This window comes from Rissa tridactyla, chromosome 4, assembly GCF_028500815.1.
Source record: "Rissa tridactyla isolate bRisTri1 chromosome 4, bRisTri1.patW.cur.20221130, whole genome shotgun sequence".
Taxonomy (NCBI): Eukaryota; Metazoa; Chordata; class Aves; order Charadriiformes; family Laridae; genus Rissa; species Rissa tridactyla.
This window is the reverse complement of record NC_071469.1, coordinates 74,534,524-74,558,949: the sequence shown is the minus strand read 5'-3', so window position 1 is coordinate 74,558,949 and position 24,426 is coordinate 74,534,524. Positions and strand designations below refer to the sequence as shown.

Sequence of the window (24,426 nt, the reverse complement as noted above, 5' to 3'; positions counted from 1 at the left end):
GGATTGAGCGATGGCTGGCTTGCGCGCCCGCCTGCTCTGAGCATCCCTGTAAACGAATGCAGAGCTATTAAAGTGCTCCACACAGCTCCCATGAGCCAACATAAGCCTCCTGAAGTTCCTCTGTTTTCCCCCATTAATTTTACATTGCTGGAGAAGAAGGGAACCCTGAAAGGCGAGAGCTGGCTGAAAGAGGGGCTCAGCCCACGGGTATCCTGGCCCACTGTCACACTTCTCCATGCCCCACCTATTTATGAGCCTTTCGAGAGCTTCCAGCCATTATCCATGTACTCCAGCAAAGAGAACTGGGCTCCCGCTTGATTTTCTCTGAGCAGCAGCTAAGAGGAAAGTGCACGTTCCCCTTCCTGTCGCCTCGAACGCAGAAGTTTCACCTTAATTTACCTGAATAAAGATGGGTGGTTAGAAGAAGAGACTATATACTACCCCCAGCGAGACTTTGCTGGGGTGTCTGGGCTCTGGTGCACTGCAGTATATAAGCTCTGTTTAAAGAAATAATTTATTGCTGTGTTTTGTTTTTTTTTTTTTTCTCTTGAAGCAGTAGCTGGTCAGGCCTTTTGGAGTGATCGTGCTGATCCTCATTTGAAGATCAGGCATCGGGCTGAGTGTGGGAAGCATGTAATGCTTGCACGGGGGTGCTGGGCTTGCTGGCTCATGTGTCGGAGGTGTTCACATCCAGGGACCTGACCCCCCCCCCCCCCCCCGAGAGGGTCTGGGTTGGAGCTCTCTGCCTTTGGTGCCTTTCTGGGTCAGAACTCGAACAGGGACCGTCTCCTCAAGTGTGGAGGGCAAGATTTAGTGTCATTTTGGCCAGAAGACTTACTGCCTCTACTGCAAGTCTAGATCTTGATCTGTGTAGGTGAGCACAGGAGTATCCCAAAGGAATATCCCCGTAATACAGAATTACAGGATTGGAAATGTTTGTCCATCTGAATGCTGTGATTATCTCTGTAGCCATGCATGCTGCAGTACCCCAGCTGGAATCGCTGGCTATTTGTCGTATAGGGGCTTTTTGGAGTTGGGGTAGGGGGTCAGGGGCAAGTTTTATTTTCCTAGCAAGAAATTTGTTCCCTGCTGTCCTTGCAAAGAACTGCTAAAATCTGTTGTGGGGTTAGGGAGGCTGCAGCGGGGAGAGGACATGCCATAGGAATACTCATTTTAGACAGAAAATGCCTAAAAGGATGGTTTGTGTTGGAGCGGGGTGGGGGGGGCTGTATGGGGGTGGGAGCACGCAGGCAGCACCCAGCGGGGCTACTCCGGGGCGACCTACCCCCACCCCAAAAATCCCCCCGGGTCCCCCCGCGGGCCCGCCCCTGCCCGCTGCCCGCCGTGTGGCGGTGGGAGGAGGAGGAGGAGGAGGAGGGGGGAGTCCCCAGCTCCGGCATGAGGCCGGGCTGAGCGATGTGCGAGCAGGCAGCGCGCTACTGCCGGGCGGGCGTGCAGAGGCTGCTGCGCAAGCCTCCGCCGGCGCTCCGCGGGCTGGACGGGCTGCTGCGCTGGGTGGTGGCCAGGATGGGCGACAAGGCGGTCGCCGAGCGGGAGCTGCTCAACCCGGGCGCCGCCGCCGCGCAGAGGAAGGGCACCTCCGTCATCCTCGATGTGAGTGGTCCCCCCGGCCGCCGGGGATGCACCCCGCGGTCCTCATCCCGCACCCGCATGCCGGCTCCGGCCGCTCCCCCTGCCCGCATCCGGCACCCGCTCGGGATCGGGGGTATTCCTCGGGTCCTGCACCCTCATGGACCGGTTGGGGACGGGTTATATCCCGGGTCCTGCCACCCTCGACTGGGTGGGCACGGGGGTGCGTCCTGTCCCCTTGCACGGGTCCCGCAGCCACGGACCGAGTGGGCATAAGGGGGAAGCCCGGGTCCCGCAGTCTTTTGCCCGTGTCCCGGGTCCTGCACCCATCCAGCCAGCTTGGGATCGGCGTTATTTCCCGAGTTCCGCATCCGAGGGACTACGCCCGGGTCCAGCATCTCCCGGATCAGCTGGGCAAGAGGCTGCACACCGGTTCCTGTACCCTCTTGCCCAGATCCCGCACCCGCAGAGGCTGCATGGGCACAGGAGTGCACAGCGGCTCCTCACCCTTGTTGCCGGATCCTGCACCCCCCGGTCGGCTTGGCATCAGGGTTATTCCTCGAGTCCTGCACCCCCGGCCGGTTGGGGACTGGGTACAGCCCAGGTCCTGCATCTCCCGGACTGGCTGGGTGAAGCTGTGCAGCCCAGATCTGGCAACCTCTTTTCCAGGTCCTGCGCCCCTGGGCTGGCTGGGGATTGGGGTGAAGGCTGGGGATTGGGGTGAAGCCTGGGTCCTGCATCCACTTGTTCAGCTCTTGCACCTCCCGGACTGGCTGGGTACTAAGGGTGCAGTTCAGGTCCTGCATCCCTTTGCCCTCCACACTCTGGGACAATTGGGAGTAAGATGCACCCTGGTCCTGCACCTCCCAGGATGGCTTGTCATGGGGGTGCGCTCTGGGTCCTGCACCCCCAAAGTGGCTCTGCGTGAAAATCCAGCCTGGATCCTGCATGTTTTAATTTTAACCCGCTGGGCATGGAGATGCAGCCTGTATCCTTTATCTGCTTGCCAGGATCCTGCACCCCTGGGCTTGCTGGGTGTGGGGATGCACCCTGTTTCTGCACCCTCTGGACTGGCTGGGCATAGGGGTGCACCCCAAGTCCTGTATCCCTTTCCCAGTTTCTGCAGCCCCTGGAGCAGGTGGATGGGGATGCACCCTGGCTCCTTAATTGTGATATTAGCTTGACCAGATGGGGATGCAGGGCTCCAGGTGCTGCAGACCCCCCCAGTCTTGCACTGTGGGTTGCCCCCAGCTTAGCTGTGCACAGGGGTGCTCCCAGGTCCTGCATCTGCCCCAGGTCCTGGACCCCCGTCCCTGAAGGGCTGCAGGTGAGAGGGACGGTGGAGCGGGAGCCAGGCAGCGTGGTCCTGGATGTCTGCAAGTGCCTGGGACCTGGGGGTCCCTTACCCAGGTGTGGGGGGGCAGGCAGGGGTGTGCTTAGTGCCTCGGCTGTGGTATTTATAGACTTCCTGATTAGGGAGCTAACGAGGCTATTTGCACTTAAATGAATTGGGAGAACCGGGTGGAATCAGCCGGAGTGCAAATGCTGTAATTACACAGTCTTCTTGCAGTATCTAGTAATTAAACACATAGATCCTCAGCTTTGCTATCTCCTAGCTTTAAAAAAACCCCAACAACTTAGTGAATGCAAAAATAAGCTACTGAGGCATTGGCTGTAGTAAAGGATAACTCATGCTCTCCTCCAGCCTCCTCAGAGTTAGGCAGTTGTAGCTCTTCCAGGTGAGCCCTTGCATTTTCTAAGTAATTGCTGAATCTTCTACCTCGTCCCTGGTAGGCATTGGCATGGGCTGGTGAGTCCAAAACTCATTACATCTCTGAGCACCCTGGGCTGATAGGCATTTCGGTTCCCTGAACCAACCGCTCCAGCTGTGTCTGTTGAAAGCAGCTCGGAGAGCAGAGCGGGATGGGTGAAACGTGCTGGCCGGCGGGCAACTGCCAGCTGTAGGAAATGCTGCTTCATGGGGAAACTGAAATGACAAATGAAACTAATACCCTTACGTCTTTTAAGTTAGCTTGCTTCTCTTTCCTTTCTCTCCTTTTTTTTTTTTTTTTTTTTTTTTAACCTGCCCTGAAATTACCAAAATTTTACAAGAATCTGGAATCTGGGCTTCAAGAGCATAAATGCAATTGCGAAGCAATGTTAAATTTATGCAAGAGGTTCTTGAGTTAGGACTGTTTTTCCACGAAAATGGTATCTTATCTGTTCAACTTTACCATCGTATAATGGAAGTTTTTTCCCCCCCACTTTGAGGTTTGAGCTGAGAAAATGAGCCACGGACTTTCAGAATGGCTTAACCGGTAGGAAATACAATAGAGCTGGGTGTGCAGCTCCTGATCCTTTTTCCCCTTTCACAATGGGTCTGGGAGCCCTTTCTCACTTGCTGAAAGTAGAAATGGATGCTGGAAATATAAGGTTTGAGGGTTTGTTTGGTTTTTTTTTTTCCTCCCCTCCTCCCTTAGAACTTGCTCCTCTCCTTTTTCTGTGGTTCCAATAGAAACGTCAATTGAAGCCGTGGCTCCGCTCTAAGAGGCTCTCCAAGCGCACCGCCAGACCCTCCCTTTCATACAACGAGCTGAAACACGGGAACGCGCATTTAGGTTAATTTTCACACATTAGCAGGAAAGTAACAAGGATCACCCTGAATCCTCAAGGATAGGAACGTATTTTCTGCTTAACTCCTTCACGTTCTTGTGTTATGTGGATGTGCTGGGGAAGCAGCGAGTCCCAGCCTGGCTCCTTGGTGGGTGGGGATGAAGTAAAAGACCTGTAAGATTTTTATATTTAACTAACGCGTTTGCATGCGCCTGGTGTGCTATGTAGGCAGTTGATCGGGGGCTGGGGAAGGAGGATTAATCTTGGTTTTGGCTATGAATTAGATAAGATGACGCTGACGCTAATGGTACCTTAGTCACTTTTTCTTCCTCTTCTGTTCCGGCTTTCTTTTGACTCAGCCATCCCCAACATGCTTGTTTGGGCTCCTCCAGACCGTGAGGGTGGCTGGTGGGTCAGTACAAAGTTCCCTACGCCCTTTCCACCAAAGAAACAAAATTGTGGCGTTGTGGGGCAAAACTGAAGGCTGGGGAAGAACAAAATACAACAAAGGGGTTGGATGCCTTCTGCCATCAACCTGGCTACTGCCATTTGGAGGCTGTTCTCAGTATTTTTCTTTTATTTTGCTTGTGTCTTTTTAGGTAACAGTTAAAAAGGTTGAATAATGTTTATTAGTTCATCTCAAAATCATCGATTTCCAAGTGTAAAAAATGGCTAAAACTGCAGATTAACTAAGCCCTTTGTACAAACTAATGAAGAAGATACGCGAGTCCTAAGCGTTGCCTAAAATAGGCAGCAAGTAAAACTAGGAAGTGATAGATGCTCTTCAGTGGCGGTAGTAGATCAAATGGAAGTGATGTGTCATTCCAGCAACCTGGAAAGCATCATTTTGCATTTAATGGTCAGCTCTGACAGCGTCAGTCAAATCAGCGTAAGGGGCTGGGGTTGAGCAAAGGGCCTGCACCCGTCCTGCACTCGCCCTCGGGTGTTGCTGCTGTTGTTTGCTCCGTGGCTCTGGATTGCACCGTCTCCACCTGCAAGAGCCAAGGGCTCAGGGTTGGCAGCGCATGCAATTTGCTGTAGACAACTAGCGCCTATCCACAGCTCATGGTAATGCTGCGTTCTCTATCTGCCCTCTGGGCTGCTTGAAGATGCCCTCCAAAGGCTCTGAGCTTCTCCCTGCATCCCCGAGGACAAAACCCCTTTGTCCTAAGGAAGCTGAAACTCTCACAGGTGCTGCTCGAGTCCACGTGTGGCGGTGGTGGCATTTCCAGTCCAGAACAAATCTGCAAATGTCACAAGACTTATGGAAGGGAGAATATAGCGTGTGTGGGGGATAAGCCTGTACTAGACCGTATTTGCTGAGTGTGGATGAGTCCACGTGCAATAGGGAGCTGCTGTGGATGGCTCCCACGGCGTGGAAATGTCTAGACAGGTATCGCTCTGTCTGGGAGTACTTCAGTGCCGACTTACTGACTGCCCTTACTCGAGGGTCAGCCTTGGGTATGGGTGAGCATCCCCGTGGCAGGACTGTGCGCTCCAAGGGATGGTGACATCTCTGCCGCCTTTCTGGCTTTGCCCATAGCGAGTGGATGAATTGCTTTTTGGCTTTATTTTAAATGTCCGTGAAGAAAGCAGTGCCATTCATTTCAGGCCAGATGAAGCTTTTTGTTTAATCTACTCTGTCTTTTGCTGAAAACCAATTTTGATCCTTGTCTGCCTCTTTCCTTCTTCGACAAGGTCAGAAAGATCATTTCAAATCCAGCTCTCCTGCTTATGGCTGCTCTTGCACCCTCTCTTACGTAGCCAAATCTGATTTGTACTTCATCCCCGTGAGACTGAGTGAAGTGTTTGGATAGAAGATACAGAGAATTTGGTTGTGCCAAGGGTGCATTTCCAAACGTAGATCTCTGAGCATCTATTCTGCACCTTGTGTACCTGTCCAACTCTGATGGGCTTCCTGCTTCTGATACATTTGAAAAGGCTTGTAATAGTTTTCATACCATTTACTTGTTGCTTCTCAAGATCGTTTTAGCATGTCCTCCTATACTCTTGTATTTAACGACTGGGATATACCTCCCTGTCTATTTTCCTCATTTGGAGTCAACTTGGATTTTTCAGTTCTAGGCAGCCCCTTTGCTCTTATGTTTAACCTATTACACTTTTGATTTTTAGGCCTGAGTTTGTCTTTGAGTCTTTTTTTTTTTTTTTTTTTTTTTTGTAAGTGAGTTACGTTTTCTCAAAGACTCTGGTAAGGTGCCTCTAAAAAACTGTCAGAGTTTTCCAGCTCTTTTGTCAATGATGCTGTTTCCAGTGTAAGCAGGTGCTTGAAAGGGAGCTGTACCAAGGGCTGATGCTGGTGGAAAAGTAGCTTCTAGGGCTGTGAAGGTGGTAACATGGAACGCACTCTTGCCTGTCGCGTGAAACTTTTATTTAGGACAACAGGGGAAAGTCTAAGGAGAAGGTAAGGGTGAAAGGAGGAGCTAGGACATGGTGTAAACTGCTCTCCTCTTGAGGAGGAAGGGGCGGGAGGGAGAAGGAAAAAAACCCAGGGAAAAAAAAAAACAGGAAGAACAGGAATGTAGGAACATAGCGATCAGATCAGCTGGGGTTTTATGTACCTCTGTGTATCTGGATGCTTTCTCATCCATAGGCTTTCCTCACCCAGGAGACTTAGGTTGTGTTTGTCCTCAATTCTGCGCTGAGATTATGATGGAAAACGAAATTCTAGCTCGGTTGCACTCTATTTGAAATCAACATCATATTAACCTGCTGAAGGGATAATAAACTCTACAAACTCTGTAATAATTCTTAGTCTTGTTAGGGGAGTGCTTGTGTGAATTCAATAAAATTGCTGAGAAAACCTCTTTGAAGCTGCCTCCAGCGTGGCACGTTCTCATCCAGGAGCTTTGAGCAGGCAGAACTGAATGTTTAAATTCGAAACTTGAAATCACCAATTCTTTTTTTTTTCAAGTTTATTATTATCAAAATGCTAGCGTTTTGAATTGCTTACTTCTGCCAGCCAAATATCTGTAGTAGCCATTTCGGAGTACAGCAAAAATGTACATTTTTTTTAAAAAGCTATTATAAATCTTCACCGGGGATTCTAAATACAATAGATTTTATATTCATCTAAACACCTGGTAAATGGAATGAGTATGCTGCAGGCAGCAAACCGCGTGCATTGCCCGTGTAAATCCTATAAAATGGGTTAATCTGGTCCATACTGTGGGCATCCCGTGGGCTCAGCGTGCAGCTCCGCCTGGGGCTTCAGGAGACTCCCGTAATAAAAGCGTTAGCCAGTGGGGGAGATGGTTGCTGCAGTACTTTTTGGACCGGATAATTTCTCGTTTATCCTCTGAAGGTGGCGCGTTGGAGAGCTGGGGGTGACGGAGCAGAAAGAGCATCCCCGTTCAGGCCACTGGGGACGGTCCCGGGCCGGGGTGGCGAGGCAGGAAGCCAATCGCTACCCAGCGCATGGTAGGACAGGGCCTTCCTCCATCAATATTTCATGGCCTCCACCCTCTCTCAGCTCTGCCTTCACTGAGTCTCAGCGACTTCTGCTGCCGAGCCAGAATCGCACCCACGGAGTCACCGCAGAGAGCGGCCGCGGGGCGGGCCAGCTTTGCAGCCTCTGTGTTGGAGGTGGCGTGGCATCCTCCTTGTGTATATTCCCTTCTTCCCGGAGCTGCTCGGTGGTTCCCTTTCCCCGAGCTCCCTGGGAGCCTGGCACCGAGCTGCCCTCAGGGGTTTGCCCCTCTCCAGTGTGAGGGGCTGCAGTTTCCCTTCCATCACCAGGTCCTACGCCTTTCCCCTTCCAAAAGGTGTAAAATCTTCCCTTCCTTTAATTCTTCCCCTTACCTTACCTTTCCCTTGCCGCATCCCTCCTGCAGCGGAACAGCTAATTCAAGAGGTGAAAGGAGGGCATCTTCAGGTTGTGTGTGGGAGGGCACAGTTGTTTGCTGAGCTGGAGTTGGGTCTTCACAAAAGCCATGATTTTGGCAGCGTTACCGAGTTATCACAGGGTATGTTGTGTTTTTATCAGCCTCCCGATGCTCGTTCCAGTGTTCATACCTTGATGTACTGCCTCCCTGTGTTGACAGATGACTTTATCTGAAATGACTTTCCCGCTGGGGTGTCCTGTTTTAAATTTTTTGTATGCGTGCAAATTTTTAGGTGGTCCAATTAAGTTGGAAGAATAAATCTTGCTCATTAGCAATAAAAACTAAACAGCTTGGTCCTGTAGAATAATCCTTTGTAGGTAACGGAGCTGATGTGGTCTTCCATCAAACCGGTTCATTTACAAATAGTCATACTTTCTAGGAGTACCTGGGGGGTTTAGAGCCCTAAGAAGTTCACTTAGTGAAGCTGCGCATCAATTCTTACATATCTTAACATTTCTTCCATTTCTTAATTCCCCCCGCTTTTGCTATGAGAGTTCCTTGCGAGGTTGGTGGTTCCACAGTGCAAAATGCTGCAGATTGAGCCTTTCTCCCACTGTAAGCTACGTTTTCCCTATTGTTTTTGCCTTCGCGTTCTCCCTCTGCCAGTTGTGCTTAGTGGGGTGGTGATGTCCCACAGGACCTTAAAATAGACATCACCGCTTCTGCGTTAGACGTGATGTGATGTCTTTGTTTCAAAGCAGCAGGAACGGTAATGGAGGGATGTGGTGATGAAACAACAACAACAACAAAAAAAACCCAGAAAAAATCAGCATCTAGAAAGAAAAGTGCTCATCCGGAGGTGCTCAGGGGGAGTGAGGAGCTGGGGTGTCCAAGCTGGGAGAAGAGGAATACTTCATACTGTTGGCAGGGCATGTTGTGGGCAGATGGGTGATGTGTGCCAAAGCCAGGGGGCTGGCTGAGGTCCTGCTTGTCCTGCGTGGCTTCGTTCTTACTTCCTGTAGACAAGCCGTGACTGGTTCATCCTTCAAAATCTATATTTAACCCCAGTGAAGTCCGTAAGTATGGAGCCAGGTGTAGGATTTTCCCCAAAACCTTCTAATTGCCCTAAAAACAAAACAAAAAAAAGGTCGGAAAAGGTCAGCCCAAGAAGTAAGCAGTTTTGGAGTGGTCGCAAACCGAAATTCTGGTAGGGATTTTCTGACCCCCTCTTGAAGCTGGGGCTTGGTGACTCCACCATTTGGGTTGGGCTTAAGCAGGGGGTGTTTGCCTCTGCTGAACTATGCCAGAATGTCCAGCTTTGACTTTGCCCTATGCAGCCTCCGAAGAACCTTGGGCAAAGGAATGATTAATGCTGCTTGATTAAGCCATATTCACTTAAATAGCACATTCTGCAATTCAATTTGTCTCTTGGCTTTCTTGTTTTGTGCAGTGGTTTCTCTTCTGATTTTTTTTTTTAATGATTTTATGACCCAGAAAATAAGAGATTCCATTTTACAGCTGACTCTGATCTGTCCTGCTGGTGCTTTTATTCCCTCCACAGGGAAATTTCTTTGTACAGCCAAAATCTCCGCTCTTGCTCAAATTAATAGGGTCAGGTCTGAAGAGACGACAAGAATGTTCTTCCTTTTCTGCCCAGCTTATGAGCATGTTAATTTTTTGGTAATTTATGGCCAAACCTGTGCTAGCAGCTGTTTTTGGCAGGAACCGATAACATTTCAGCCCTTGCACAAATCTTTTGCTATTAATTGCATTCTATCAGGGGGCTATTCCTAAGACGTGACTAGTCAGAAAAATAGCAGTTGCTTCTGTCTTTCTCCCTGGCAAATTCTACTGTACTACACATTATCCCAATTTTTTTTATTTTTTTTTTTTCTTCTGAAAGGGCTATCTGATTCCTCTCTGTGGGCTGTTCCGCCACACTGTAGTTTTAAGTCTAAATATAATCTCCTTCCTACGCAGGAAACTTGCTTTTTAAAAGAAAAAAAAATAGTAAATAATTTGTTTCAGAAGTGCAGAACTGTGAAACTTGGTTTAAGAGATATTATCAATGCTAGAGAAATTGGCTGGGCTTGCTGCATAGCTGTTGTAGGCTTTTTTTTTTTTTTTTTTCTTGTGTTGGATCCATGTTTCTGGTTTTCCTCTGTGAGGGAGATGGGAAATGCTGGAACTGCTGTTTTGCCTTATCTTTATTTTGCTAGTTAACTCCTTTTCTACTGGTTAGTCCAAAGCCAAACTGGTGGGTACTCTTCCTGGAGGTCGTTGTCCATTATGTGGGGTAGAACATGGTCCTGCTTCTAAGGTGTTCACCCTTTCAAGTTGAACAACATAGTAAAAATGTTTCTCTCTTTCTCTTTCAATTCTAGATTTTCAGAAGAGCTGACAAAAATGGTAAGTCTGTGCATTCATCTTTCACATTTCTTAATTGAACTTTTGTCAGTATTACCATGTTTTGTCATAGTAACATCTAACGGTTTAAATGTCCTTCAGTTTACTGGGCCTGATGCTGGTATGTTTTAAGCCTCGGAAAAAGTATTGTTGTTTCTTTGGCTGAGATATATTCTTAGAGCGGACGTGATACTAGTGTGCAAGTTGGCATGGCAACATCTGCCATGTTTGGGGCAATTTCACAAAAAAAAAAAAAAAAAATCACAGTTAAGTAGTAAGTAAGGATCCACCTCTTGGTAATCTTGGAATAGCTTTGCAAAACCGATCCGATCTGTGAATATTAGTCTGGTTCCCGAAGGATGTGGACACACATGTTGAGGGTGTACTGGTGTGTGTGTTCAGCCTGTGCCTTTAGAAAGCTGACCAACTTTGCTGAAGCCTAATCTTGTCCCGGTTTGGGGAATAACAGGGAGGGGTCGTCTTTAGATGACTTGGGATCCTGAAAGGAGAGAGCTGTTGCGCTGTGAGATAACGTAGTTATGGGGAAAAGCAGCAGCAGGGTCCAGTCCCAGGATCTCTGACAAGCAATCTGATTTTAGCCCCTAGCTAAAATCCCAAGACCTAGTCTCCGTCCTTTCCCTGTTGTACGAGAAAATTAAATATGCGTCAAACCAGAGTGTGTGTGCGGAGGGACAGGTGGGAGGCTTGTGCAGAGGAGCACAGGGGAGAGTCTGGTTCGTCCCGGCCAGATTTAAAAGGGAGGTGCCTGATTTCTGCAAGAGCCTGTGGGTCTGATCACTGCCCCCAGTGAAGGACGCTGTGAGCTGGCTGGCACATAAGCAGTAAATGACCAATTAACACGGACGTTTGGTTATAACAACCGACAGTAATAAGCCATTGAAATGGGAGTGCTGGGGAGGGGGGCTGGTGTGGGGGAGAGCACTCCAAATGCTGATTTCTGGGGAAAAAATGAATTTGTGCTCTTAACACCCAGGCTGTCATACTTCACAGCATCCCGAGCACTTAATTGTTGCGTAATTGGAGACCCGGAGGTTTTGCCGGACGAAGTATGCGATGTAGGCACTGAGAGAGGCTGCCTGCTTGCTCTCTGCTGGCTGGTGCCTGCCCCGTGGCGCCGAGTGCCGGGGTCGCCAGGTGGTCGTGAAGGCTTACCTGCCGCTCGCTCCCCGTCAGACTTCTGGTGAGATGCAGATACCGGGTTAAAACCTCTGCTTGGTTATTCCCATCTCAGTCTGAAGTTGAAAATACAACTCCAGACCTCGACCTATGAAACTGTTCCTTGCTGAGCCTGCGTTTAGCCTCCCTCCTGCTGGAACCTCCTTCCACTTCCCATTACAGCCTCCGTGTAGGGCAGCTGAAACCAAAAGCAGGGGTTTTTCTTTTCCACAACAAATGTTACTCAGCTGAACGAAGCTTGAAAGGATGCACTTTAATGTGCTGGTCTTGATGTAGTTACTTCCAGTGACTGCTTTTCAAACTCTGCCGAATGATGCTGCGCTTTTGTTTCAGTCTCAATTAAATTCATAACAGCTGCCATGGGGCTGAAGAATTGGAACTCAAAGTACAAAATCTTGTCTTGGCTGTTGTGCCATTATTAAGGCCTTTCTAGGGTGGGCGAGTAGAGCAACTCAGAAGTTGCTCTTGAAGCTTTGCTGTTCCTCGCTCACTGCGGCACGATGGAAGGAGCTGCTGCCTGCCACGGCAGACAGACACGTCTTTCAACCCAGCCAAGAGGGCGAAGCTGCCATTTTGGTGGGGTTACCACATCACAAGGTTGTGGGGGTTAAATTTTAGCGCAGCTCTCACCACAGGGACAGTTCTTTTGGTGTATTTGGTAGGTGCCAGTGACAAGCTTGTGAGTCTGTGTTTTGTGGCGTGGGTGACAACATGGGGAAATGATGAGCCTTTGGACCCGCTGGGTCCGGCCTTGTGGTGGGTCTCTGAGAAGAAGGATGTACCTTTGGAAAACTGGTGACTTTTGCTGACCAGTTCCCTTGCTGTTGTTGAAACCCATCCAAAGCTCCTGTTTTTGCAACGTTATATGCTGTTACTAACTGATGGGCAAACACTCCTTCAGTGTTTTAGCATGAACAATGGGCAAAAGCCAAACAAGTTGCTTCCAATAGCAAGAGCAAACCTGTTGTTTTTACCTCTGCCCCTTACCCTGGGGAAAAATATGCCCGGCTTCTCCCTGGATGTCGTCTCCCTTTGTAAGGCTTGAGGAAGTGATCCACGTGGATAACAGGCAGGATAACTCCCCTGCATGTGCACAGGAAGACAACGAGCGGCTCAGGTCCAGTGTGGTGCTTAAAAGCATTTTCTTGTCCTGCTCATTCGACCGGAGTGGGTACAGATGCGAGCAAAGCGGCAGAGATTAATACCCCAGAGCTGACCTCGGGGTCTCCATCAGTCACGCTGGGCACCCAAACACCTCTCCATGGAGCTGCTGTCCTGCCCAGCAGATGTACCCTTCTGGGGACCAGGTACCCTGTAAAGTAATGCCCGTGGGGAGCACAGCTCCTGGATGAGCAGTCTCTTTTGTTGGCCATGCTGTGAGGACATGAAAAGGTGTCCACTCCTTTGCAGGTATTCCCCTGGGTGCTGTTTGTCTGAACATCTTTGTTTCATGTTAACCAGTAATATCCCAATTAAAACTCAAACAGGGATGCTTGCATGCATCAGAAGAACTGGAGATGCTCTTGTCTAGGTCACAAAAATGCTGAAATGAGTGTGGACTGCCAGTGACACGTCTGCCACTGGGTAGCTGCTACCGCATTGGGTGTAACGGTGATGGGCTGATGTGTCAGGACCCATAACCAGCTTGGGGTGGTGTGAACAGGCACCAGCAGGACAAGCCCTACCCTGATGCCTGGTTAAATTGGTGGATCGTTGCCAAAGATGGTGTGGGGCAGGAGTTTGAGCGGGTCAGGGTGAGAGCTGTCACTGCCGGGGAGCGGCAGGTCTGAGCGCTGGGCTTGCAGGGGGAGAGGAGACCAAAGGCTCTGAGCGCAGGCACAAAAGGTGCCCCCGAGCCCTGGCCAGGCTTCTACCTCCAATTGCTCTTCTGAAATTTGTCCTGCCTCTTCCTAACCCTGGCTGGGCACTGCAGGGGGGGGGCACAGCTGGCTCTGTCAATGGAGGCCAGATGTTCTCTGAAGAAAGAGTTCATCTCTGCTTCCACTCCCATTGCTCGCAGTGCAGGTGACCTACAGTTACAATGCCTGGACAACAAAACTCTGGTGGTGCTCTCTGTGGGAGTGACGCTGCCAGGCAAATGGGACGCTGCCTTTTCCTTTTGATGACCTGGATGACAGGCTGTCACAAAGCAGTCTGGACCGAAGTGGCAGCTCCGTCCCACGTTGTCTCCTACAAGGTGAGATGGCCGAGCATATGTCAATCTCGGCGCAGCTGCTTTCCGACCCCACAGAGGAGGGTTGTTTCCATAATCTTGGGGCTGTCTCCTTGAAGGACTGTATGTCCTGCAGTGCCTTTCCCTGCATTTTTCCAGATGCTGATTTTTGTTTTTTTTTTTCTCCTTAAGAGAACACCTGTCAGTCATGGTGGCCAGCTTCCCCAGCCATTCCTATTTGCTTAACTCTTGATAACAGGGTTTGCCACTCATTGTAATTAGCTCAGTGTGTTCCCCTGTAGCCCTTTGGGGTTAGGGCTTCCCATGGCCGCCCCTCGCAGCAGTCGCTGCAGGAGACGTGCAGGAATATTTCCCTTGGCACAGCCTCCCCACAAACGGCAGCTCAGAAGTTTCCAGAGCCAGAGGGTAATATCTTTGCATTTAATATCCCTGGGGATCTCTTTTTCACAATTTTCTCTTTGCCGTTCCGGCCTTTAATTTATTGATTTGTTGAAATTCAGTCTTTTCATGGCTTTACCTGGTACAGCTCCAAGGAACAGTGGAAGCATCAGCCTGCCGCTTGCCTGTCTCACTGCAGGTGGCCCGTCTGCCAGGCACAGCCCTCCACTGAAAAACGAAAATCTTACACTTCTAGATGTTTGTCAGAATCCCAGGAAAGGGCCCAGAGCCCCGGACAGGCTGCTGAAAACACAAGCTCACAGGTTACCCAAAATATTTCACCCTGTTAACAGGCTTCTGCTGTCTCCACACCTGCAGAGGTTCTGATCTGGCAGGGACTTTGCTCCTTTTAATTAACCAGCTGAGACAGATCGTTATCCGGCGCTGCGTGCTGGTGGCACACTGGGGAGAGAGCTCCCAGCGCAGGGAGCGTTGGCAGCTTTGCCCAGAACTGGTGACTCTTGCTTTCCTCGGCGATGCTAAAGCTGCTCTCGTGGACCCGTGTAGGAGCCCTACGGAAACAGGTGAGGGGGAAATCTGAACAAAACTTCAGCTCCTGCCATCTAGTTTAACTAGAACATCCCATTTAACTTTTGCCATCCAGAGATCAGATAATTAAAGGGTCACTCAAACTACAGGGCAAAGGGAGGATTGTAAGCCTAAGGAATTGTGGCATTTAGTGTGCAGCTTCCTATGGTCATAGAGGTCATAAATTTCTAAATGTTTTCAGCATCTTGATTTTATTTTATTTTATTTTTTCCTCGTCCTGGTAAAAATGGCACGTGTTGTGTTAAAGCAATGTGGCTGGTTCAGACGTGGTAACTATGGAGCCTGGGCGTGTGAATTCAAGAGCTTCTCCCTCCTCCCCTTCCCTCCTCGGCGTGAATTGTTAGTTCATGTAAAATCAGATGTTCTTGGTGCAAGATGCTAAAACACATTATTGTTCCTGCCATGTTCAGGTACTTGTTTCAAGGTGACTCGATTCAGTGCCTGCAGGTACTAAGAGACTGCTAATGAGGCAGCTCTTGCTCATTAAAAAATGTCTTGGTCTCCTGCCCCAGAGAAGTGAGATTCTGTCCCTAATGCGAGCTAAGTCCCCAGCCTTGCCTCCATCAATAATACCAAGCATCTGGACTTAACAACGATCTGTGTGATAAACTCAGCAAACACTTTGGAGAGCCCACCTTGAAATGGGGAACACATTGGAGACATCTGGAAAAAACTGGCAAATGGTCTGAAAAAAGGCAAAGGGCTGGGGTGGAACCTTCTGGCAGTGAATAATTCAGCTAGCTCTAGTGATGCTTTGCAGGGGCATGGCTGTTAGTCATTCAAAATAATCTTTCTCTTCTGTGTAGGAGTGTTTTTCCTTTCTCTGCTAATAAATCCACCTACTGTCTTGTAATCCTCACGGTCCCAGTAAACAATACTTAATCGTTTAATTGGCATGTGGTAGGAAAATGGAGGCATCTTGTTTTAGGCTGGTGAAGCAGAGCTGTCAGTCATCTGAGTTATCTACTGTGTATTTTAATCCTCTCATTAGGAAGTTGTTAATCAATTATAAGTTAAATAGCCCAGCATTCTCTTTGAAAGATTACGACAGTTTTATTTTGACAGAACAGCCTAATTGCTAACGATTCATTATAGAAACGTTGCTTCCCAAAAACTGGAGTTTTATTATCTTGAGATCTCCAGTCACTGCAACTACCCAACTCCCATGTCTTGTAACTAAACATGAAGCGCATCCAGCTTTAATCTTGTGGTTTAATTTGGAGCTTTAGCTATAATTAATAGATGATGTTCATGGAAATGGCCGTCGGTCTGCCCCATCCATGGGGCTGGCTTGCCAGGCACTGGGGGTTAGGTGGTTTCCTCTGCTGTGGAAGAGGAGAGATGCAAATGTGCCCAAAACTCTGCAAATGGTTATAAAGCGCCTACAGAGCATGGCGGGAGGAGCTGATGGTGGTGCAGTATTTCACTTGACAGTGACCGGGGGTGAGTTAACATCGTGGTTCGGTCAACTTGGCACCTTCCTATTGCTGGTGTCCTTTGGGCTTCCGCACCGAGAACGGGCCCAAATGGTTGTGCTTTTCCCTTGAATTTATCACATCTAGAGAAGGTGTGGATGGGAACGGAGCCATTCAACACATGCTGTCTTGGATAGCTTCTGCTATTATCAAAACCTAAATACAATGGAGTGTGAAGATGGATTAAACTAACTTTGATTATAAATTTAACACAGAGATCTGGAGGGCAAATGCTGAGAGCAAGCTTCAGTTTTTAGTCAATTGGGATGATCAGCTGAAGGCCTGTAGAGGACATAGCAGAGCTAATAAAGGCAAAAAGGAAGCATGAATGCGGCAGGAACAGGGGTTGGAAAGGGCTTCTTGGTTAAGAGCCACCGAGGGCGCTGGAGCTGTGCCCATTCCTATCTCAGTAGGGCTTGTCCTTTAAATGGCTGCCCACAGCTAGCTGTTAGTGACTTAAGAGCTCATTAAAGGAGATGGATGCTGTTATTCTTTGTAAGTAAAGGTCTGCATATCCCAGGGTTGCAAGCCTCAAGGCAAATTGTGCTACGAACGATTGGGGCACATATGGAGCCAGTTGCAAACGGGGAACATAAATATCTTTGGACATCAGCATCACAACAAACTGGCTAGGGAGCCAGGATCGATGGCGGTGGCATTGTGCCCTTGTGAGTAAAGCAAGCTCCGCTTCTCACCTATAAACCAGCAGCGTTGCTCTGCCCGATGGCTTTGTGCCGATAGTGCTGGTGCCACTGCTGTCTGTGGCGCTCACAAGCTTCTAAAGCTGGAAAAAGGCAGAAAAAGAAAGACGAGGAAATTAAAAGCCTGAAGGTTCGTTTCTCAGTCCCAGTTTGATGTGTTAAAGAACTGAGGCACGTCATAACTGTTGCCTAAGTAGAAACCAGCCTTGTTAATCAGCAGTATGCAAATGAAGAGACTGATGCTTGAGGTTCTTCCATGGATTGGGCTTCTTGGTTAAGAGATAGTGCTGGGAGAGCAGGGAAAGCCCCGGGCCTTCCGCGGAGGGAGAGGGCTGAACCAGTCCTGCTGTGGTGGGTCTCCAGAAGAGTGATTTCCAGCCCTTCCCACGTCCTGCTGTGTGCCTGTCCTCGTTTGTAGGCAGAAACTGTTCCTCTAAGGACTTTGGGGCTCTGGGAAATTTGCAGGATTTCTAATGGTGGCAGCTTTCAAAGTCTCACCCGCCCTTTCCAACCCCCACTTGGAGAAATGATTTCGATCACCTCCAGTGAGCCCAGAGCAGGAAGAAATTGGTGTGTGTTTGTGGATGTGCTTATAGCTCGAATTCACAGCAACTGGACCCCCATCGCGGTGGAAACATCTCCTTTCCCCCTTTCACTCTGAGAGTGCCCCTCGCTGAGCTTGAGTCGTTAATATGGAAATTGGGGCAAAAAGGGGTTCAAATGCCTCTTCGGTTCTGGCAGTGGGGGAGCACAGGGAAACGCAGGCAGAGAGGGAGGGAGAAAACTGGCGCTGGCGAGCAGGTTGTCCAAAGACCCCATTTTTAGTGTCGACTGCTTTATGTCCTCGTGGGCTCCTCATCTGCAGGGCTACAAGTTACAGGAGGCACTTTGGGGTCAGGAAAATGGGAACACAGTCCGAGCCCAGCCCTGCTGTTGTGACATGTGCTGAATGTCGTGTATTGCTTGCGTGGTGTCCTGCCTGTGTTGGGGGTTGTACTTTTAGTCCTTTCCTTATTTTGGGAACCCAAGAAGCTGTCACCGTTCAGCTTGCTCGCCCTGCCAGGGCCCGTCATCTTTTTTTTTTATGGTATCTGACTGCTGGGCAAAAAACTTTAATTCTGGAGCTGTTCTGAGTTTAAAAATAGCAGGCATCTATTATTAATTACCTTGCTAATTTATTGAAACACTTTTGGAAAACTGCTTGATCGGAATTTAGCATGGTAATTGTCCACAAGGTGGTTTTAAGACTTGGAAGTACTTGTCTCCTCGCCTTCATCCATCAATCTGAGGCCCTTTGGCAAAATAACCTTGCACAGGACTTGAATGGTGGTCAGCAGCTGGGACTTCAATAATACGGCACCCAAGGCATCAAGGAAGAAAAATGAAGACATGGTAGCTTTGGGTGCTTTCATCGGATCTTAAAGAGATGCCAGGTTAGGACCGTGATACCTCCATGTTATGTATCAGATTAAAAAAAAACCCAAACGCCTAATAAGCCTCCTGTAGCACACACAACTCTTCCTTCCACAGCAACAACTCTGCACTATTTTGAAATTATGCTGTTCCTGTGAGGTCCCAGGAGCCTTGCGGTCCCGGCCGTAATCCCCTTCCACTCATCAAAAACACTTATCTTCCAGACCTGGGTAATTACCTTCTGCGTGGCTACTGCTCCTCACGCACAGGGAAAACCTTGAGCTATTCATATCCCGCTGGTGCGTCCAAATTAAGTCATTAGTTCTAAGTGCGAATATTTATAATTCTTGCATAACAAAAACAGTATTAGCAGCCACCCACATATAAGTGGAAAAATGCAGTGATGAATCAGGTTTTCTAAGTATGGGTAAATCTGCTAGGTTCTTTCATGACCAGGTGACCTGTATAAATGCATTTATCTTTTTCTAAAAAAAAAAAAAAAATAAGATAGTCTGTATTTCATGCAACAATCAAAAAGCACCTTGTAAAACTGTGTAATGACGTTTATTTACCAGGAGAAAGTTTGGATCTGTTTTCAGTTATTTGGACTCCTGTATAATTTCCTGGCTTTCTCTATTGTACATTCAATTATCCTTCCAAGTCCTTGCAAAGTTCACAGCACATGGTTTTGAAGAGATGACATCTGTTTAAATCGGGACATGCTGTTCCCGAAATAATAAACAAACCTATCAACCAGATGACGACTCTTGAGATCATGTAGAAATTGTGAAAAGTGATTGCTGGCCATGCTCTACAGGCTGTCGCTAGATGTGTCCGGCACTTCTGTCCACCCTTTAAACCTGTGAACTCAGTGGACTGAGTCAGGGCTTGATTTTCATCATTGACCAGCTTGAAAGAGCAATTCTCAGCTGCTTGTGCCGTTTCAGAGCTGCTTTTTTTTCTTTCAGCAAAAATACGAAGGTATTTGCTGCACACTGTGTGCAGCACAAGTGAAGAGCTGAGATTTTTTTAGGACTTGTTTTTCTTCTTGTGTCTCCCCTCATTAGCAAATGCATATTAGAACCAAGGGGTTTTAGTGGTTTTTTTTTCTTTTTTTTTTTTTTAAATACTTTTTTGGCTGGACCACCATAATTCTGCAAAGCAGGTTTGAATTGAGCGCGTAGGGTTAGGATTTGTATCCTCATGTGCTGCAGGCTGACAGTTTTGTAGCAGTCTGGCTTTGATCTGGGCCCACGTGTGGTTTACCTCGTGCAAGGCTTAAACCAGGTGAAGTTTAATCTGGGCAAGGTTTGGATACAGCCCAGAAGCTCCACCATGAACTCAAGCCAATGGTGTAGCCAGGACACGAGCTTTCATTTCTGCAACAAAAACGTCCATATCCCACCTGTTTTTGCACAGCATCAATTTATGGCCCATCGCTCTCTAAAATATTCCTCTCCTGTTCCTAAAGCTTTTCCCTGCTAAAAGAGCAGGCTACCAGAATAGAAGGTGTCATGGAAGCCTTTGTGGATGGTGGGCAATGGAGGCACTGCACGTGTGGGGATGGTGGTGATGGGGCTTCCCTGCATGGGGGCAGTCATCCACAGCTGGGAAAGTTGCTGTATTTAAACAGAGTGCTTGGCCTTCCAGGCTTGCTGACGCTTCAGCTGGTATTTGACAGCTCAGGTGCCCAGCTGTTATCATGCAGAATGTCCTTTCCTCATTATCCAAGGTACAAATCATTGGCCATAGTTGCAGCGTTGGTAGCCATCATCTGTGTCCTCCACCTTTTGCAGTAAAACCTGCAACTAGATTGTCAAGCCAGTCTCAAAGACAAAAAAAATTAAAAAAATCACTATCACCTAATATTTGGAGTTCCTCAGCCCTGCTTGCCAGCCTGCGGGACTCGCTGCCTTGTGACTACAGCATATTTCCAGGTTGGGCTGTCCAAGGGCTGTGCCGGCAGCTCCTGGCTGCCCTCTCTGCCCAGCACCTTCTCTTCTCATGGCTGCTGAGCCTTTCTCTCCACCCTCTCTCAAAAATTCAGCTGCTGTGCAAAACCCACAGTAAGAGTCAATCACTGCTGTAGCCTTCAAGGCTTCCTGGCACTTCTGTGTTGATGATAAATGGATTTGAACCTCAAAGACAGACAGATACCTAAATGCACAGCCTTTCACACCTTCACATGTTCTTATTAGGCTATACCTCAGTGATGCTGACCCGAAGGGCTGTCTTCCTACGAGCGCTGTCTGAGCAAAAGTATCCGTCCTCGGGCTGTTGCTGATCTCTGCTCTCTTCCAGACCTCGCTCGGAGGGGTCAGACGTGGAGGAACAGGCTAGATCAAAGCTTTTGCATTGAAAAGCACCTACCGTTCTGCCCCGGTGCCTGGATTTCCAGCCTGACCCATCAATCAAGCCTTCCTGCTGCCCGCATTTATCTCCGTTAGAGGTTCAGGGTGGTCCGAGACCCACCTGCCCACGGGCATCCTCCCGTGGTTCATCAAACCTCTTCCCCTCAGGAAACGTTGCTCCCCCTGCTTAGCAAACGCTGATCTGGCAGAGCAAAGAGGTGTTCGGGCTCCAACTAATTAATGCGATCGTGTTGCACTGGGAAGTGGGGCAGCCTGGCTCTGTTCAGCCTCTGAGGTGGGTGTCGTGTGTGTGTGATGGAAGCTGAGCGTTTCCATATGCCCTTTTTCTGCTGTATCCCTTCTCTCGCGTGGATCCTCTTTCAGTTCCTCTAATACAGATTCAAACAGCAGCGTTCGGGTGTCCCCAAGAGACGTGGGGAGGGGACATCAAGCAGGGGGTACTGGCAATTTGAGGCTGAGCGTTTGATCTGGAGGGCAGTGTTTCCAAACGCTCACGCTTTGCTTTGAAATGCACCAATTAAGGTTTGACACGCGACATAACCCAAAGAAGACGAGGGTTATTTTCTTCTTCTCTCTGTGGGGCGGGAGATGTGGGCTTTCTTCTACAAACCTCATTAGAGACTTCAGGCTGGACAGGAGCGAATGGTATATATTATGGTGACAGATTTAATGGCCATGTCGCAAGTTGTGGAGGGTGGGAATAAGCGATTATGGTTGCCCAAGGAGATTTTGGAAAAGCTGCTCAATTAGCCAAGAGGATTTTTATAGACATTTTTTTCCGGAGCCAAAGTTGAGAGATTTAATTGGGGGCTGCACAGCAAATGTGTCTACGTGGCACGATGACGGCCAGCAAAGGGCACTATGAAACATTTACGGAGCTGTTACCTGCTTGCGATCCCAAGCCAAAAAGCATGAGCTATATTGGTAGTGCCTTGAAAGTGGTGGTTCTTGCTGTGGCTTTTCTGGAGCACGGAGATCGCTGGATGCTGCCAGCTGGCCCGAAGAGCTGTGGCTGTAGCCATCCTGAAGGCCGTTTCAGTTAAAACATTACGTTCATATATTTTCCTTGCCGATGGGTCAGTCTTTGTGCAAAGCCGCCCTGGCGTCTCTCCCTGCTGAGTTCATGACACAAACCCCAGACCGACCTCAGGCTCCTTGACCGGGTCAGCTGTTGGGAATGTCCCTGTGGACTGGCTGGGGAGCAACCATCGAAGACCAGAGAAAGCCAAAATAGCAGGGCATCCTTGAGAGGCGATAGCTGTGAGGGCTTTGCGGGTCTGCTGAGATGTGGCTGCACCTGATACCTGTGGACGGGGACACAAATAGAGCAGGTTCGGCGGGGAGGGGGCAGCTTCTCTGGCTGCAGCAAAGCCATGACCTCATGGAGATGTGACTGCCATGTCTAACCTTACTGTAATGCCGTGCTCTGGTTTCAGGAGAGGAGGGCATCTACAGGAAGGTCTTTTCTGCACGGAACTGGCAGCACGAGGTGAAGGGAAGGCTCCAGCTGTAATGACAAGCCAGGGAACTGATGGATGTTGAGGGCTTAGCACCTAGGGCGCTTTTTGATCCGTCTCATTAATATCTCATGTTGCCGTATCTGGGAAGCTTTTCAAAGCAGATCCAGCAAATCGATATTCCTCCTGCTAAATTCTTGATGTTGTTTTTTTGGCAGCGATGAAATTTTAAAGTGCTTGGAAAGGAGTTTTGCAACTTGGCTGGCCGTAGTAGTCTGACAGGTTAAATGGGTGCAGGCTTAGGGGACTCAGCTGATGTGTAGGCGTTGACCGCAGGGCATGGCTTGGGTGCAGGGACAAGCTCCCAGGGTGGACGTTTGCGTTTTGAGTGTTGGGAGTTGAACCCTACAAATTGTGGGGCTCTGGCCACCTTGCGTAACTCTCTTCTCCTTTGGCAGGCAATGCTTGCTGCTCCCTTGCGTGTCGACGCTAGGTGTATAGCTCTGGTTTGAGGCTCTTAAATCCTCGTGATCTCTAGTTTCATAGGTGCATCTGCTCCTCCCTGCTCTGTATTTCCCTCTCTGCTGGCTGTATGTGTCCTCCAACAGGGGGACGCAGGCAGCAGGGACCTCACCAGACACCGGACCTGACAGTGATCTCAGGAACTGGCAGCCCCAAAATTGTCCTTGAAAGATCTGAGCCCCTTTGCCACAACTGACCTTAAAAAAGGCTTGGGTTTGTCCTGCTGCCTGGGTGGGAGGGTGTCACTGCCACAAGTGTTTCCCAAGCTGTGTTCAAAGGAACAGGGTGGCCGTGAGATGACTTTACGCATGGCTTCTCGTTAGCGTTCAGTGAATTTCCCTTGGAAGCACTTATGCACGATGCCGCCTTTAGTGGAGAGATGTTCCAGCTGGGATGTTTTACCTTGTTTTAAACCGGATCAGTGATGTGCTTTGTGTCCTCCTGGTGTATTACAAATGAGTGACAAGGTGTGGTGCAGCAATGGTGGTTCACACCCAGGTGGAGGTGACCAGCACACAGGAACTCCTTAAAATGCCTTTGCCGCTGCTACAGGCATCTTGCGTGACCCCCAGCATGTGTTATTTCTCTTGCCACCCCACCTAAATCTCACGTACGGCTTCCATCACTGCTTCTCTCCCTCAGTAGCGGGGCTTTCCTGTGTTTTCCTGGGAAGGACGGTCCCTCAGGGGCAGTGGTGCAGTTCCTGCATGGAGGAAAATCGCTGCTTTTGCCTCCTGCCCCTGGCCCCGGTGCCTGTGAGTCACCCTCCGCTCTGGGCAGCCTGCGAGCAAGGGGCAGCGCCGGGCTCTGGCATCACTTTTAATTAGGTATCTTCTTGCAGATCAGCTGGTATTTATTGAAGATGGTTTATTACAGCTGTTAAAATTAAGTAAGGCAAAAATTAAATCCAGAACAAATACACCGCTGCAAGTAATCCTTATAATTCGCTAGCAATTTTTGCCAGACAATTGCGAGAAAATAAGTTCTGGCAGCCTGCGTTCAGGCAATTGGCCAGGAACAGCTATAAATCATGTGTATCTGTTTCTTCCTATTATCTTTCTCCCTCTTTTAAAATCCACGGGTTACCAGATAATATACATTGGAGAGAGGGGAATAATTATCTTACTGACTTGCATCAGGGAAAGAAATGTCTGAAGTTAAAACAGTCATACATCCAGATCAGAGATCCAGCAAGGATCAGCAAGGACAGTCTGAGGGACAGGAATAGATAATTTTATTTTTTTTTCCTGGGAGGATGTGTTAATAAAGAGTGAAAAACAGATGTTCATGGACCTGAGACGCGGGAGCCTGGGTGTCTTTAGTCTTATTCTTGGTCGTCCGCACTGCGGGAAGGTACTGTGTCACTCTGGAAAAAGAGCCTGCAGTGCTTTCAGAGAGTTTTACAACTGGGGATCGTTGAAAATTGTTTTTAGAGTGGAAATTCCTCTTCTGTGACCCTGCTGCAGAGGGGGAAACCTGTCTGTGTGCCGGCCGAGCCCCATCCGGAGCGCGGCTGGGAGGGAGGATGCTCTGGCCGTGCTCCCGCGGCTGCTCAGCAGCATGTTAAAAGGCTGGTACACGGTGGGCTCGGGTTCAAGGAACGACTCAGCCCAGGCTTTGGCTTTGTATCTGAGGTCGGTCCCTGCTGCCAAGTTTC

At 49.0% G+C, this 24,426-nt stretch overlaps 1 protein-coding gene across 1 annotated transcript in view; it reads left to right on the top strand.

The window, feature by feature from the left end:
* Nucleotides 1–1,416: 1,416 nt before the first annotated feature.
* NECAB2 (N-terminal EF-hand calcium binding protein 2) overlaps nucleotides 1,417–24,426 on the top strand; it is an 85,186-nt gene continuing 62,176 nt past the window's right edge. Inside the window, exons 1-2 of the mRNA XM_054200291.1 lie at nucleotides 1,417–1,614; nucleotides 10,430–10,454. Coding sequence (XP_054056266.1) covers nucleotides 1,417–1,614; nucleotides 10,430–10,454 — 223 coding nt within the window. The remainder of the gene's footprint in view (nucleotides 1,615–10,429; nucleotides 10,455–24,426) is intronic.